This window comes from Haliotis asinina, chromosome 3, assembly GCF_037392515.1.
Source record: "Haliotis asinina isolate JCU_RB_2024 chromosome 3, JCU_Hal_asi_v2, whole genome shotgun sequence".
Lineage (NCBI taxonomy): Eukaryota > Metazoa > Mollusca > Gastropoda > Lepetellida > Haliotidae > Haliotis > Haliotis asinina.
Window position 1 is genome coordinate 32,516,479 of NC_090282.1, and position 18,215 is coordinate 32,534,693.

The 18,215-nt window shown below is 40.2% G+C and overlaps 2 protein-coding genes across 2 annotated transcripts in view; one reads left to right on the top strand and one right to left on the bottom strand.

The window, feature by feature from the left end:
• Positions 1-18,215, top strand: part of LOC137277829 (tubulin-specific chaperone cofactor E-like protein) — a 191,534-nt gene that overhangs the window by 114,318 nt on the left and 59,001 nt on the right. The window lies entirely within an intron of this gene.
• LOC137278830 (uncharacterized) lies at positions 1,567-12,128 on the bottom strand. The gene is made up of 2 exons (XM_067811340.1): positions 10,951-12,128; positions 1,567-3,508 (listed from the first exon to the last, which is right to left on the bottom strand). Exons 1-2 carry the CDS (start codon positions 12,126-12,128, stop codon positions 2,263-2,265), a joined length of 2,424 nt encoding a protein of 807 aa, XP_067667441.1. The 3' UTR covers positions 1,567-2,262.

Here is an 18,215-nt window from a genome sequence, read left to right on the forward strand (position 1 = left end):
CATGCTATGGATCACTTGATTGCCTGATCCACTCGGTTATTTACAGACCGCAGCCATCTAGTTGGAATATTGGTGAGTGGGACTCAAACAACATACCAATCAACCCAGAGTGGCAGACTCGTGTTTGTGATGACTGACCGATCGATAGTCACTGAGTCAATGCTGGTGACAGATTTCTGTGACTAGCCTTTTCCATACTCACGATGTCAATTACTGGATTATCTGGCATACCGAAACATGAGTCTCATAAACCTTTTCAGACAATTTAGGTCCGGGGTAGAATAGGCCTTCAGCAACCCATGCTTGCCATAAACGGCGACTGTGCTTGTCGTAAGAGGCGACTAACGGGATCGGGTGGTCAGACTCGCTGACTTGGTTGACACATGTTCCCAATAACTCAGATCGATGCTCATGATCACTGGAATGCCTGGTCGAGACTCGATTATGTACAGACCGCCTCCATGTATAGCTGGAATATTGCTGGGTGCGGCGTAAAACTAAACTCACTCACTCAATTCAGACAATGACCTATCTTTCAGTCGATCAGAATTTTCTCGTGTGGAAATGAAAATAAAAATCACAAACAGCTCTACTTAAAGTGAATACCAATTCCTTGTTTCATAAGAAAATGGTATTTACAAATGAACTTTAAACTTCGATAACATCTTATATCTAAATTTTATTCCGAGGTGTAGTCAGGATGACCTCAACTAAGACGTCAGAGACTGTCCCTGTTTCACAAGGGGTATTCGACTGTACATGAAAACCGAATGTTGCACCTTTTCGTTTTACACTGTACAGTTTTCGACGGACAACTTCACGGTTAGTTTAAGGTATCCACCATTTATAACAAATGCATAATTATGGATACGATAATATGAAGCCTTTCTCTACACATTTAGGATGAAATAATAATAATAATAATTAGTGAAAAAAAACCCTGTTATTTCGTAAGGCACGTGTGTTTGATGAGGTCGTAAAATGATTCACATTGAATCTAGCTCACTGGTTACGCCTGCCATGTGTTTTTGAGCCTGTTCATAGTAGTTCTGTGGCGCACAATGACACTGAGATATCATTTCCGTACTAGATCACCATACGTTTCTAGCGGTCGAGCCGCAGACAAAGTAATTGACCCAGATCGTCACCCCAGCCATAAATTATGATCGGTCCCTAACGTTTCCTTGGGTTAGTGTTATAGCCATGTTATGAAAGTAAAGTATTGGGATTAAAGCTCAAACCATATTTGTATATCGCGACATGGACCAAAGAGGTCTCCAAAGAAGAAAGAAATACTGTTATTTGGACACCCGGTTCTTGAGGACAGACTTCAAGCCAACCGTTTCACTCCACTGCAGTTCGTTGAGGAAGCTGCGAAATGCTTGTACTTATGCATGAATAAGAGTATGACATGTGAATGAAATAAATGCATAAATTTGATGGATTAATTGGAAGGTCTGAATCTATTTAATACATGTATGAGGCGTGCTATGTATCAGAGCAGGTATGTAGACTGGAATATTTAGAAAATACATAAGAAGAAAGACAAACTGGAATCAATATTTGAGTAAAAGGTTTACTGGGCATAAATATGAGTACACGTAACCTATCACAATGAATAAGTCGGAGAAACACTTCTGTTGCATCCGAAAGTAGAAACGTTTCTTGAGAATTTTTTTCATGACATAATTATAGAGCACACGATCTAAATGGCGACCGCCCGTTGGATCCAATCCTGTAGTTTGACATGCACAGTATAGTGTGAAGTTAATAATTACAAGTATAGTTAAAAGATCGAAGTCATTTGAGAATTGTATGAATTGTATGACTAAAGTTGTGTCTACCTATCTCCTAACAAACATGTGGGCTCCTCACAGCCATTTTCTAACAAATCTCGCTAATCCGTGAAGATCCAGGTTGCAATTGATCTTCAGTAATCTATGCTTTTCGTAAGAGGCGACTGACGGGATCGGGTGATCAGGATCGCTGACTTGGTTGACACATGTCATCCGTTCCCAAATGCGCATATCGATGTTCATGCTGTTGATCACTGGATTGTCTGATCAAGACGCCATTATTTACAGACCGACGCCATGTAGGCGGTGTTAAACAACAAACGAAACCAACCAAAAAAACTGTCAGGCATTGGGTTTGTGTAATAAGTGGTAAAAACACATACCCATGCATATCTCAAATAGTTTGCTTCAGCAATCCTGTTCTCCTCTTTGGTTACTAAGCAGTGTATAATACGATGGTGTGCGCCTATGTTCTGCGAGTTAACCTTCCAAACAGCCGTGTCACCTCAAGGCGGAACCGCTGGTTGCAGACGCTGTAAATGATAGGATTGGATACACTGTTGATAAAGTAGGACCTCAGAAACAGATTGGTAGCTGCAATTCCTGCCCCGGGAAGTTCGTCAAACACGTGTTTGTTGACAGCCCTCGTAGCCATCAGACTCAGGTGAGGAAGGTAGCTCAGCACATACACGAGGGTGATGAGAAACAGCATCATTAGTGTCTTGTGACTTCTTTGACGCTGTGATGATGTACCGGTAGGGAACCGGTGTCTTCTACTCCTGGTGGGATGTCTGGCCGATCGTGATGCAGATGATGCATTTCCGTCTGGACATGAATCCGTTATCCGTTCTGATGTTGTGGCAGGTATGATGGAATCACTTCTGTCGCAAGAGGACAGGTTTGATTCCCGTGTAACTGACGGACACTGGACATCGGATGATGAAGTATTGGGTACCATTTCGCGTCTGGTATCCATTTCCACATTTTGTCCGGTTTCATAGACAGCAGTCATTCGTTTCCGTTGCCTGATAACCTGCCTCCATATGACACCGTAAAGCGCAGAGAGAGTGAGTGCTGATGAGAAGAAAATGAAAAAAAGAACGCCGTTATAGATGAGAGGGAGGGGCGTCCTGATGTAGTCGTCAGAGGTAGAGCAGTCAGAACCGTTAATATACCCGTCATCTGTTGCAACTGCTCTAGGACCATAGACAACAGCATTGGGCAATGACACCATCACAGTTATAAGTGAACACACTATTACTATAATCTTGGCAAACAAAGGCGTCATCTGCTTTTCCAACGGTCGGCATATTTTCCTATACCTGTCCACGGCTATGGCTACGAGTATTGTCGCTGAAGCAATGGCTGAGAATGTTACAAGTAATCGCAATATCTTACACAGTTTGTACAGCCCAAATGTATAGTTATGCCGTATGTCTGCTATCTCTGATGGAATACAAACGGTGACTGTAATCATGTCAAACGTAGCTAGTGCTACAATAAAGCATCGGGTAGCACTTTCTTTATATTTCACAAGATACACATAACAGACGAGGGAATTACCAACAAGCCCAACGAGCATCAACACAGCAAGAAACAAGTTGGCGGGCAAGGCCTGCAGGGCGTATCTGTTGTCATAGCGACGAAGATAAAGATCACGGTCGAGTTGAGTGACACTGACGTTCCCGTCGACCATTAACTTCATTGACATGTTTTTTTTTTATTCTGAAGAACAAAACAGGTGTATAAGTACATTGATTAATATCTAACGACAATGTTGATTTATCTGAAAATAGGTAAGTATAAAGAGACAGAAAGAATGGGAAGGAGAGAGACCGAAAGAGAAGGAAGAGAACGGAAGAGAGGAGGGGAAGAGAGACAGAGAGAGTCATATACTTATATAATGTCAGAAACATCAATATCATTACTGTACCAACATAGTAGAATCATGATCCACTGAAAACACGGTGTGTATGTGTGTGTATCTGCATGTCTGTAAATACGTTGATAGGCTGGTATGATGTATGGATAAATGTGTTTAATAACAATAATGTACATATATATGAAATACAATTTTATGGCAAAATGAATTAATTTATAATACTTTCTTACCTTGTGCTTCCCTCTATTAAATGCATTATACAGATACACTTTCGAACCGGAGGAACGGAATTGAGGCCAAAGGGAAGTTCCGTGTGGCTGTCCTCAATTCGACCATTGTACCGGTGTCATCCTGGGTGAGTATCCGGGTTAAAATTGGTCTTCAGCAAATCATGCCAACTCATCACTGACGAGATCGCGTGGTCAGGTTCGCTGACCTGGTTGACACATGTCATCGTATCCCAACTGCGTTGATCGATGCTCGTTCCGTGGATCACTGGCTTGTCTGGTCCAGACTCGATTATTTACAGAACGCCGCTGTATGGCAGTGATATTTCTGAGTGCGGCGTAAAACTACAAAACCAAACCAAAAAGCATACCGGTGTGTATCACTTATAGTCACCTATTCAATTACCCATTCAGCATTTTAATATATAGGTACTCATGATGTCAGTCACTAGAGTGTCTCTTTACCCACTGAAGTCACACAGAATTGTTGATTGTAGCGTGCAAGCAACATCATCGAGGGTCTGAAATCCAATAAAGGTCAAATGGCTTTTTTAGATGCCACATTACTTTCATGTTTGACGAGGTGTATAAACATTCAGCATGACCACAAAAATCCTCAACGCTGTGTGAGGCGATAACTTCAATTTTCGGCTTCACAACATTTGCAAACTGAGTCCAGGAAGTTCTCAAAGAGAGTTGAGCAACTCTACCCAAAGTTGTTTTGTTAAAGGTTACCACCGGGACAGACCTGAGTAAATGTTTCGGGTGGTTTTATAGTTTACATGCGTAGAATATACAGACAATTTTGACATACAGTTGACCAAAGTTATGTCCGTTACAATTCCGTACTGTTCATAACGCATCCTTGTGAAAAAGTCCACATTGGACTGTATATCCGTATTGTTATCAGATGCTTAAAGCTTTCATATTGTAACAGAAACCGAGTTCGGCTTCCCATGAACACCAAGTGAAGGGTTTCAGAAGATGGGGCAACTTCGTGGTTAATACGTACGTTCAAAAATCCGAAGATCCAACATGGGTGCTTATACAATGTGTGAAGCCAATCCCCTGTGTCCCCGCCATATGATTGCTGGCATATAGAGAATAACGCCATCAAACCACATTCACCGAAGATCAACCACCGATCACTTACACAGCAATCTCTGGTTTACTCCAAATTAAACCCACCATATAGCTGGAATATTGCTGAGAGCGGCGTGAAACTAAACTCGCTACTCCAAGTTAAACAGACACCCCGAAGCTGTCCAAACCAGCTGGTAATCTCATCTCACTACATAAAGACATGTCGCTTTGGTTAAGAAGCTATTCTATTACTGTACGATATGTGGTATAAGTAAATAGGAACAGTGTAGAATTGTTACAATGGGTGAAATACACAGTGTGGAAAAAATCATCTAGGTCACAAAATCTCAGACTTTCACGGACGGCGAATGTCTTCAACTCACTTGTACTATTTCCTTGTACAAATCAGTCGGAGTTCGCTGCGGAACTGCTTATTTAGAAAACCATAGATTATGGGGTTGGCAGCGATCTGCAGGTGATAGGACTTTTCTAGGATGGAGAAAAAGGAGTACTTCATGGCGAGGCGTTCGTAGTTCTCAGGGTCTCTTGACATCATGGTTGTAACGGTGAAATAGGGAACACAACTCAGTACGTACACCATTGTCACCAGAAACAAAGTCAACGTCATCTTTCGGACATCCTTATCTTGTGACGCTTGTCTGACGTCACTTCTGGTTCGGACAGACATTGACAGCGATTAATCTATGTTTGTTGAATCGTTATGGATGTGCATTTCTGAACTAGGGTCAGATATCATAACAGAAGCTGAAGCAGACGTTATGTGAGAGTTCCCCGAACAAGGGCAAGGAACACCCACAGAGGCTGAGTTTAAATCAAGGCTACAAGGTAAAGTGTCTTGAGATTCATACGTATGCTGAGACGAATTCAGTTTTACGCCTCCTTCGACTTGGCTCCCTTTCTTATGCTCTCGGACACCGCCTACGCCTTCAACACGATTCGATGCTTTTAATTTCTGTTTGAACTTAAATTGCTGATAGACCCGACACCAGATGCAGGAATACAGAACAGCAAGGCAGGTAACATGGCAGAATAACATGAAGATCCAAAAGAACGTGTACGCTTTATAGTAGTCCTCTCTGTCTTGCAGTGGACGGCAAATGGTAATATTCACATTAGATCGTGTCACAGTTTTAGGACCATAAATCAGTGGGGTTGGGATCATGAGCATCAACAAGACGAGACACAACATTCCACAGGCCAATTTGGCTGTATATGGTGTCATCTGCTTCTGGAAGGGTCGACAAACCTTCCTGTATCTGTCAACGGCCACTAATATTAACACCTGGCCAGAGGCAGTGCTGAAATATGTCACACTGGTTATCATGAACCTACACACCCCTGAACTGCCAAACGTTACAAAGTTTCTCATCTGTAATATTTGGACAGGACAACACACTACGGCATTGAGAACATCCAGAAGGGCAACCACAAGAATGAAACATCTTGTTGTGCTGGGCTTGAACTTCTTCAGGTACACATGAAAGACAACGGAATTACCCACGAAGCCCACCACCATCATCACCGATATGTACACTGTAGCGGGAAGATAACGTTGGCTGTAGACGTCGTTGTACTGATCAAGGGTGAAGTTGACAGCAGTTGTCATGTCTCCTGTAGATGCGTGTCACTCGGAACTAAAATAAGAAAGAAATTGCACTTGGGCATTGTTTTGTGAGGTTAAAATGATATTTGAAAACATATTCATTGTCATGTATCAGTCATATTGTTTAAATAAAAGGTGTTGTTATTTACTGCAATATCATTCAAAACACATCTGAGTATCAATACTGCAGTAACTTTAGTCTTGTGGCTGTCACTGTTGAACATTTCAACTGCTGACTTCATGCCCAGGTGAGCTGCAATGGGGTGCAGTTGTTTCATATCGTAGCCAAGTTTCATGATTGCAGATTGTAATATATCTTGCTTTTATATAAGATCAAAGTTTAACTCGAAAAGAGTACACTTTCATTTTTTTTCGACATTTTCTTCGGCAGTTTAACCTTCAGCTTTCCGGTTAGATCATGGAGTGTCAGCTTAATAGTGTGAGTGTGTTTAGTTTTACGCCGCACTCAGCAATATTCCAACTATATGGCGGCAGTCTGTATATAATCGAGTCTGGACCAGACATCGATCTACCATGAGTCTGGACCATGAACACCGATCTACGCAAATTGGAACTGGAGCCTGAACTCCCAATCCCGTTAATCGCCTCTTATGACAAGCAAGGGTTGCTGAAGACCAATTCTAACCAGGATCTTCACGGGTGACAGGCCAAAAATGTTACCACCACCTCAAACCAAAAACGAAATGGGAGGTTTAAACAAGTTTCCATGAAAACCTTGAAAATTATATGATATTGACCAGGACAAATACATAATTTCAAACTGAACACTATAAAGCGGTACTTACCTCAAGCTGCGTCAATAAACAGCAATCTTCAGCTGCTGCTGCTGCTGCTGCTGCTGCTGCTGTTGCTGCTGCTACCAAAATGTGCAGATTATAATAACACGTCATAGGATAAAATGCTCTAACGAGATTGGGTTCATTTGTTGAAAAAGGTTATGCCCATTTGGAGAATCTGCCCAAACTTCTGTTGCGGGTAACTCCTCACGTTTATCTGTCATTTCATCATCCGGGATTGTGTAAACAGGAGTGAATACCGTCCGTGAGATGTGGCGACTAAATACATTGGGAAATCGACTGCTTCATTACCCATGTTACGGGTAGGGTGGGGGCGAGTATTAGAGCTAGTGTGTTACTTAAATCGTAAATCCATTGACCCTTCTATAGACAAACTGACCAAACGATCACAAACTTTACGAAAACATCATCATGACTACGCCGAAAAATAGTTACATTCAAGTCCACAACGCCACTACATGTATGATACTCGCATCTAATACACCCTTATCGAATAACTAATTTTGAGTGTATACGTTTTCGTTAGGCAGTTACTTTAATTGTGGAATGCATGTTTTTTAAGGATATTTGGATTTGGGTGACATCAGAATAATCCAGTCGGTATCAAATTTCTTTTGTCTTCAAATGTTGTTTTAGCATATGTGGATTTGGGTGAAATCACATTAATCCAGTGGGTATCAAATTTCTTTTTTGTCTTCAAATATCTTTTAAGCATATGTGGATTTGGGTGAAATTAGATTAATCCAGTGTGTATCAAATTCCTATATAGTTACCCTTCGTTGGTACCATTGATGCAATGTTAATATGATTGATTGTTTCGTTTGTGTTTTGACTTCAAATTCCGAAATGTCGAATTAAACGAAGTAAAAATGTAATACTACTTGGATGATACTTGAAAGGGATACGACAAAAACACAGATATGACTGGTTAAACTTCCGCATGATCTTATGCATCCAATAGGACGTTAATGTGCTGAATAATAGATATTTTCAGATGATCAGCCCTCGAACAATTTCTTTGATAGCCAGTGGTGTGTGGCGTTTTCCTCATCTAACCTGTATATTCCTTCCGGGATGGTTCTCGCTTATGCGTTTAAACGTATTGGGTTTAACACGTTGTAATTAAATGTAATCAAATTTACAGAAAACACCTTTGACTAAGATCTGTCTGTTGTACTTTCAAAACACATTTTCCCATGGGGGTAGTAGTCTTTAAGAATGCATAAATATCTATGTTTAAGTAATAACTTAAATACGTTTGGGTTTTTTATTTGTTTGTTGTTGATTAGGGGGAATGTGTGTGTTTTGTTTTGTCTTGTTTTTTGTTATGTTTTTGTTTTTGTTTTTTTTGTTTTTGTTTTGTAACATGTTGTAACATTGTCTCGGGTACATTACATGCGTGCAGTTCTACTTCACCATCCTGTGAGTGTATGAGTTTAGTTTTACGTCGCACTCAGCATTATTCCAGTTACATAGCGGCGGTCTGTATATTATCGAGTCTGGACCAGACAATCCAGTGATCAACACCATGAGCATCGATCCGCGCTATTGGAAACCGACGACATGTCTCAACCAAGTCAGCGAGCCTGTCCACCCGATCCCATTAGTCACCTTTCCAGGGAAAACATGGGTTGCTGAAGGCCAATTCTACCCCGGACCTTCACGAGTCCCGCCATTCTGTAGATGTAGAAGCTTTACGCAACATCAAATGTCCACGCTCACATCGATGGCTTTCCAGCTTTGTAACACAAATTTAAAAGATAATGTGTGAAACAAACATAATCATTGTTCAATTGCGTCCTATATGTGCCAGTCCAAAGTCTCTGAACAAAATGAAATATTTGAAAGTTTAACAGAACTGTGGGAGAAAGGGGATTCTTTTCAATTTTTAATTATAAAACAACTATTCATAGGAAAACGTGTTTTGCTTGCTCCGAATGAGATCCTGGCAATCTATTTGAAAACAGAATTCCCAAATAACCATGGTAAGAGGCAAAATGTAGTCATTAAATTTTCAGTTTTATGATGTCTTGGTTCACAAGGATTTCACCTTTGTACCAATGATTTTCAACCTACCCCACCCCCCACCTGTTACAATAGAATGCCATTACATCATGTTCTGTAGGCCAGAAAACAAGTCCAATACATGTAGTTATGAGATGTCTTCACCTTCAAAATCACCATACCACCCTTTTGTTGTAATGTCCCTTCAACTTGATCCATAAACACAGAGAATATACAACCGTATCTGACAAGACTGATCCAATCCAAATATTCTGAAATGATAATACTAGTTTTGGAGTAGATATCACGAATGGTGTTTAAGATTTTACCATGGCTAGTTTGAGATTTTTGAGAGGCATTTAGAAGTTGGTAAACATAATAAGACGAGTATATGGATGACAACTTCTTTTTATTGCCTAACGCGACGTTTCTGGGCTACGTCTTGACCCTTCTTCAGGTGATAGAGACAGGATTACAAAACATTATATATACCAGTATTTACAGGAAGAAGATAAGTGCATGTATATACAAACAAGTCACAGAGGACAGGTCAAATGCAGTTATAAAATCAATGATAACGGGGATAAGGTGAAGCCAGTTAACAGAAGTGTGCACAGCAGAGTGAGGTACAGATAATCAGATTTTGCCGGAAGCCAGAGGTGTACATGTGAATACAATCAAAGAGGTAGACAATGATGACAGGGAGATGTAAACACAACAGAGTGATATACAGCTGATGAAATGACATCAGGGGTGGTGATGTTTGTGATATTCCACTGGGAAGATATACACCTTGATCTCTATTAATCTCTGGGGTAATCTCCTGATATTGATGGCTTTTAGTAGTTTTCGTTTGCGCCAACAACCTCACCCATTCCATTGACTGGCAACAGACTAGCATCCTGGCTACCAACGTTCACTATAGGCGCAAACGAAAACTACTAGAAGCCAGTGTTTTGAGTGAGTGAATATTGTTGTTGCAACCATAGTTTTACGCCGCTTTTAGAAATATTCCAGCAATATCACGACGGGGGACATCAGAAATGGGCTTCGCTCAGTGTACCCATGTGGGGAATCGAACCTGGGTCATAGGCGAGGTAACGCTTTATCCATTAAGTTACCTTACCGTCCCTGAAGGGTTTCGGTTGGGTTTGCCTAGTGCTTGAAGTATACGCTCAAAATGCCGAAGACTCAACACAGCCACAACGTGGATGTCCCAGCCATGAGGGTGATGGCGTATGGTGGAAAGAGGTAAGCATCATCCACTCAGCAATGTAACATCAAAACTTACTCCCCATTATACAGACATCTTGACTAACGCAAAAGCTGTTAAACTCTCACATCATAAAGAGTTGTCACCGCTAACAAGAAACTATTGTATTATTGTAAGAGTTGTTAGTATATAAGAACAGACATTAGAATGCGTGACATGTAATACTAGTAAGTGTGGAAAATGTCCCAACTTCTCAGTCTGTCACAGACATCAAATGGCTTTCAACTTATATGTCCCTTGCACTATTTCCTTGTACAAATCAGTCGGAGTTCGCTGCGGAACTGCTTATTAAGAAAACCATAGATTATGGGGTTGGCAGCGATCTGTAGGTGATAGGACTTTTCTAGGATGGAGAAAAAGGAGTACTTCATGGCGAGGCGTTCGTAGTTCTCAGGGTCTCTTGACATCATGGTTGTAACGGTGAAATAGGGAACACAACTCAGTACGTACACCATTGTCACCAGAAACAAAGTCAACGTCATCTTTCGGACATCCTTATCTTGTGACGCTTGTCTGATGTCACTTCCAGTTCGGACAGGCATTGACAGCGATGAATCTGTGTTTGTTGTATCTGAGTTCTTCGAACAAGAGCAAGGAACACCCACAGAAGCTGAGTTTAAATCATGGCTACTAGATGTAGTGTCTTGAGATTCATACGTAAGCTGAGACGAATTCAATTTTACGCCTCCTTCGACTTGGCTCTGATTCTGTTTCCTATGCTTTGTGGGGCCATCGATCCCTTCCACGCTATTCGATGCTTTTAATTTCTGTCTGAACTTCATTTGCTGATAGACCCGACACCAGATACAGGAATACAGAACAGCAAGAGAGGTAACCAGACCGAGTAACATAAAGATCCAAAAGAACGTGTACGCCTTATAGTAGTCCTCTCTGTCTTGCAGTGGACGGCAAATGGTAATATTCACATTAGATCGTGTCACAGTTTTAGGACCATAAATCAGTGGAGATGGGATCATGAGCATCAACAAGACGAGACACAATATTCCACAGGCCAATTTGGCTGTATATGGTGTCATCTGCTTCTGGAAGGGTCGACAAACCTTCCTGTATCTGTCAACGGCCACTAATATTAACACCTGGCCAGAGGCAGTGCTGAAATATGTCACACTGGTTATCATGAACCTACACACCCCTGAACTGCCAAACGTTACAAAGTTTCTCATCTGTAATATTTGGACAGGACAACACACTACGGCATTGAGAACATCCAGAAGGGCAACCACAAGAATGAAACATCTTGTTGTGCTGGGCTTGAACTTCTTCAGGTACACATGAAAGACAACGGAATTACCCACGAAGCCCACCACCATCATCACCGATATGTACACTGTAGCGGGAAGATAACGTTGGCTGTAGACGTCGTTGTACTGATCAAGGGTGAAGTTGACAGCAGTTGTCATGTCTCCTGTAGATGCGTGTCACTCGGAACTAAAATAAGAAAGTAATTGCTCTTGGTAATTGTTTTTATGATATTTGATAAGATATTACATATACCATGTATCATACCCGTGAAGGTCCAAGGGTATAATAGGCCTTCAGCAACCCATGATTGCCATAAAAGGCGACCATGCTTATCGTAAGAGGCTACTAACGGGATCTGATGGTCAGGCTCGCTTACTTGGTTGACACGTCATGGGTTCCCAATTGCGCAGATCGATGCTCATGTTGTTGATCACTAGATTGTCTGGTCCAGACTCGATTATTTACATACCATATAGCTGGAATATTGCTGAGTGCGGCGTAAAACTAAACTCACTCACTCATTCACTCCATGTATCAGCCATTTTGTTTTAAATAAAGGAGGTATTGCGTTAGGTCCACAATACCCCTCGTGGCTGCTGGTATTATTTACATTCATGTGTGTCCTCGTGAAAACAATGAAAATGATAGACGCGTGGTGTCAGTGAAATATCTTCATTCAACACAAACGAATGTCAGAATTGAGAAACTCTAGTCATGTTTCAAAACATGCTGCTGTGTTAATCATGCTTTGCATTATGTGTATTTTTGCCATTCTCTTTGTTTCCTAGTGGGTAGTTGATTCAGTATACGTCACCTATAACGACGTTTTAGTCTAAACTACTATTCAGTACAATTCTGGATATCGGCACTGGAGAACTTTTGTTGGGTCATTTTTGGACATCTATAATACTGACAACATACCCTGGTGGGCGAAATGCTGTGGTATTGTCTTTATGCTTTACATAGTAGTCAAAGATCAGACTGAGATTATAGTCTACTACATACCCATTGTTCAAATTGTAACAAGTTTTCAAATTCTGCCATACATCTTGAACAATTTACACGATGTTTAGAAACCCGATGTTGTAAATGATTTTACTTAATTCAGAAAAGACAATATCTGAAAAAGCAAAAACTTACTTAAAATTACGATTGCCTACATCTGAATACTGCGCATGAGTGAGCTAGGTTTAACGCCGCTTTGAACAGTATCCTAGTTACATCGTGGTATATTAGCTGAATATAAATATGATATGATATTGACCAGGACAAACGCACTGCTTCAAAATGCAACATGAAAACAGAGTACTTACCTCAAGTTGTATCAATAAATACCAATAAAGCAATTACTGATGTCAGGCTCTACAAATCACAGTACAATGTGGGTTGCTAAATATGAGGAAAATATTCTTCAACATCGTGTTTGTTGAAAACCGGTCACGCCCACACAGCAACTTTTGTCAGCCTAGTATGACAGTTTTTCCTCTAATCCTCTTTATTGTCATTTCAACACCCTGAAGGATTGCACGCTCATGATGAATTTCTATAAGGGGGAAATGAATCGAATAATTCACTTTTCCACGTCAGCTGTAAATCCTATAAAAACTTGAAACTCGATTCCATTGATGTGACGTACACGTAGCATAATAACAGAGGCAAATATTGTATTCGAACCCAATAACTGGAGACTAGGTGTAGTAACTTGTATGTTAATTGTCTCATACCCCCTTCACACCTCAGGCGAAATGAGCCGGAATGCTGTTGGAATGAAAATTTCTGGAGATTCCTGGAAATTCGAACTGAATTCTAACACTTCTTACTGCACTTGAACGCATTCCATCTTTTCGGGTCAACTCTTGTAACATGCCCGAATGTTTTGAACAAGTTCATACTTTCTAGGTACAGTCGAAGTGGGAAAATATCGAATAACTGCACTCTAGGCGTTCTTATGGCATTCTAATTATTCCTACTGCATTCGAAATGCATTCTTACAGCATTCTGAATGTATTCGAGGGAGAATGGAAAAGGCAAGCCACTTACTAATCCTATCAGAAAGTCTCGAATTCAGCTCGAATGAGACGGGATGTGTCTCGATTACTACTGGACTTCATGTGGAATATGTTTCAAATGTATGGGAGTATATTTCTATTAAAGTTGGAGCACAGCTCGAATGTACATCGAATACACTTGGAATACGGTCAGAATATCCCGAATACTCTTCGAACGACCCCTGAAGTCAGCAGAACGCTGCCGAATCGCACAAAAACGTGTCCACGTGTCACCGAAACGAATGATGGCATTTGGGAGTTGCATTCTGAAAAAGCTTGAAAAAAAATTGTTTATTTTTACATTCCCTTCGGAATGGGGTTCGTAGTTTGGAAATATTTTTTCTGACTGATTCTCCTCGATTCGTGTCAGTTACAAATAAGTGTGAAAGAGCATTTAAGAATACTGTCATGTGACCATTACATAGACATGTGGTGTTTTGTCAGTCAGTGTGATTCTGACGCTTCACTTGGAGATCGGATATTTCGACTTAACATTAAAGCGAAACATGCTAAACTGGGTAAGTACACTTTTCAAGCGTAAGGTTTTACCCACGCTAGTATGTATTCAAGAACGGAAACTATGACAACATACCGCGTGTCACCTAGAAAGAAACACAGTTTTGTTGCTTGGTATTTCCTTTGTGTGTGTGTGTGTGGGGGGGGGGGGGGGGGGGTACAAGGCCATTAGCTCACGACTGGTGACGCGTGACGTCCTGGACAGAAGGTGACAATATTTGGGGTTCTTTACTTAATTTCCCAGTTGGGGAGCCTTAATTACTTATTTGTTCTGAAGAAGCACAGACTGTGTAATTTATATTTAAGTGGTTATTGGCGACTGACAGTGGGATTGACAAGACATATTTCAATACGGTTTAAAGATCTCACAACACTGTATATTAATGTGTCCCAGCATAGTCTTTATGTCACCGGAGTGCGGTCACTCTTGATTGGGGCTTTCACAAATAGCTTCAACTTCATAGATATAAATTGAATTTTGTTATATTTATAGAATACGTAAATTCAAAAGAACTTCAAGGCTTAGTATTCTAAGTGTACATTGTATATGTTGCTGGAAGTAAAGCTCTGTGTACAGGACCCGTGAAGATCTGGATCATATTTTGTCGTGATACTCACAAACACACTTTCATTCATTTACAACCCCCAAAACAATAGAAAAAACTATGTATTTTGAGTCGAAGTGCAGATTCTTATAATTAGCGGAATTAAGTGAAAATGAGTTGAATTTTGTGTCATGATATTTATAAGTATATTCTCATTCATTTACAACCTCCAAAACACAGGAAAAGATTATTTTGAGTAAAAGTAATTATTCTCGCATATTTTTTTCAGATCTCCCCGAAATCACAAAATTAAGTCAAAATCAGTTGCATTTTGTGTCATGATACTCATAAAGCCACTTTCATTCACTTACATCCTCAAAAACATTGGAAAAGATGTATTTGGGCCAAATGTTTTTCGTCAATGGGCGAGATTTTTAAAAATCGCTCTAAATTCACGGAATTAAGTCAAAATGGGTTGAAATTTGTGTTATGATACGTATGAACATACTTTCATCCATTTACAACCTCCAAAACATGGAAAAAGATGTAATTTGAGTAAAAGTAAATATTCTCACACATGGGCCAAATGTTTTTCTCCCTGGGCGCGATTTTTTTAAAAATCGCTCTAAATTAGCAGAATTAAGTCAAAATAAGCTGAATTTCGTGTCACGGCACCATTGAATATGTTTTCGTTTGTATAAAAACTGCAAAACATGGGGAAAACATGTATTTTCGGTGAAAGTAAATATTCTCGTCCATGGGCCAATATGTTTTTCATCCATGGGCGAGATTTTTTTTTAAATCGCTGTCAGTTAGCGGAGTCAAGTCACAACGAGCTGAAATTTGTGCCATGATACTTATTAACATTTTTTCATTCATTTACAACCTCGAAAACATATTTTTCTGAACGAAATTAAACACGGGAGTTTAAATTTTGAGTTTCCGAAAAAAACTTTTTTTTCATCCTTAGCACATATTCATAACAGCTGCATGTTTATTTTTGCCAAATCCTTTGTGAGAGAGTGGCCACAGTGCGGAGCTGTTGCGCATTTTAAGTGTTCAGAACTGAAGATCCCAAGGGACGATAGAGTCTTATTTATCTCGGTTTCTCTGTTATGTTAATGTCAGGTATTCCTGACGGAAAAGGATACCGGCCGTCCCTAACCCAAACTGTTTATTACCGAATGTGAAAGCATGCTACAGCTCTCAGTCATGAAAATAGAAACCTTTTTCTTGGCACAGCTCTTCATTGGGGTATATGAGCCTATCCTTGGCCTCATCTCTTTGTCACGGAATGTGAGGCTATCCCTTCACCGCCAATACCGGATGCAAATGGGGTTTTTCCAGCGTCTCTCCAGAAATCCCACAGTGACACCGGTCAAATGTAAATACATTACACTAGATTGTTAATATGAACTACAACGTGAATGAAACAAAACATGTATACAAGCATATGTCACGTATCGACTCACCAAATGTAAGCTGTCAACAAATTTGAAGACATCAAATAAAATAGTTCATGAGATATGTTAAAGAGTGTTCAAAGTGTTCAAAATGTCATAGTGACCTTGAAAATAAGGCCTGGGTCACCAAAACTGACTGGTGTCTCCGTAATCCCCCAATTTAATGTAGGCTGTCACCAATTTTGAAGATACTGGGTACAATAGTTCTTGAGATATCGTGATAACAAGAATCTGAAAAGTGGCCAAAGTGTCGTGATGACCTTGAAAATAACGTCACATATATATAACCACTAAAACGCACCAAACAAAGCATTTGGTAGAATGTGTATTTTGGCACTTTTGGAGCCACTTATTAAGACATTTCCACCTGTAAAATGTTTCATAAAACCTGAGCATTTTGTTGCTATGGAAATCAAGGGCACATAATTCAGAAGGAGCTAACTCCGGATGACCAATTTCTTGCAGAATCGGAACCATATCGTGATTATCGTATAGCGAGATACTGTAAAGGTATATACCGGTTTACTGGTAATATTGTACGGCACTGGTGCATCCTCTCCACACAGTCGTCAAATACTGATTAGATCCATTACAGAGTTTACTGATTTAGACAGACTGAATTCGGGCCTCAGTCGTCACTTTCAGAATCTGTCTCGGTGTCTGAATTACTTGTCAGTCCTAAATCGATCACGATTCTGTCACTTTCTTTTTCTACTGCAATTCTCTTTGCCAGTAGCCATCTTCAATGGTTTTGACATGTTCACAACACTCGGACCATTCCTTAGCACAGATTGCAGACATCCAGTCATTTATGGCCCCTCTTAGCGAAGTTTTCGTGAATCGCAAGTCTTGTGTAGCAACGTAATTTTTAACACAGGCCCAAATCAACTCAGCTGTGTTCAATTCTGCAAGGTAAGGAGGAAGACGTGGTACGCCGAGGCCGTGTTGCTTCAACATAGTGTCTACTATAGACAAAGCCCGATTTGTTGGATTTTGTCAGAAACAACGGTTCGGCTTTGAGCATTTTATCATCAAATGCAATCTTATATATCAAGCTTATATATCATCTTTTCTGTTAGCCGTTGTTGGACACTTGTTCACTTGCTTGCTGTGGTATGGCGCTTTATCCATAACAATGGCTGTGTTTGGTAAAAGTTTTGAGATCACTGTTTCCTGCAACCATTTGTAAAAATTATCAAATTTCATCTCGTCATGATAATCTGCTGGTTTGAGCTTTGAATCAAATAAAAGTAAAGCATTTGGTACAAAACCATTTTCAGACCCAGCATGAACCACTATAGGCCGAGATCCGGTGCCGCGTGGAGACTGAACCCCATCTACTACAACCTCACCATCAAGTTGCCAACATTTGGGGACAATGTGGTGTACATGGGACCATGTTTCATCTATAAAGATGATTGTTCGATTTTCATTTATTTATTTATTTGTTTGTTTGTTTGTTTGTTTGTTTGTTTGTTTGTTTGTTTGTTTGTTTGTTTATTTATTTATTTATTATACGCAAGTATTGCAAACTCTTATTATTAAAACCCTGCGATCTATCAGATTTTCTCGAAAACGTTCCTTTGAACCCTGGTAGTGCAACTGCTTGGCTTCTTGACATATCATATATCATATCTAGAGTAGGCAGTTATTTTTTGTACACCATATAACCT

Bases quoted from the DNA above. Each gene is read 5' to 3' on its own strand.
- LOC137278830 (XM_067811340.1), bottom strand. From the start codon at position 12,128: ATGACAACTGCTGTCAACTTCACCCTTGATCAGTACAACGACGTCTAC. The intron at 3,509-10,950 runs GTGCAAGGGACA...ATAAAAAAAAAA, and splicing joins CTGATTTGTACAAGGAAATA to CATGTCAATGAAGTTAATGG.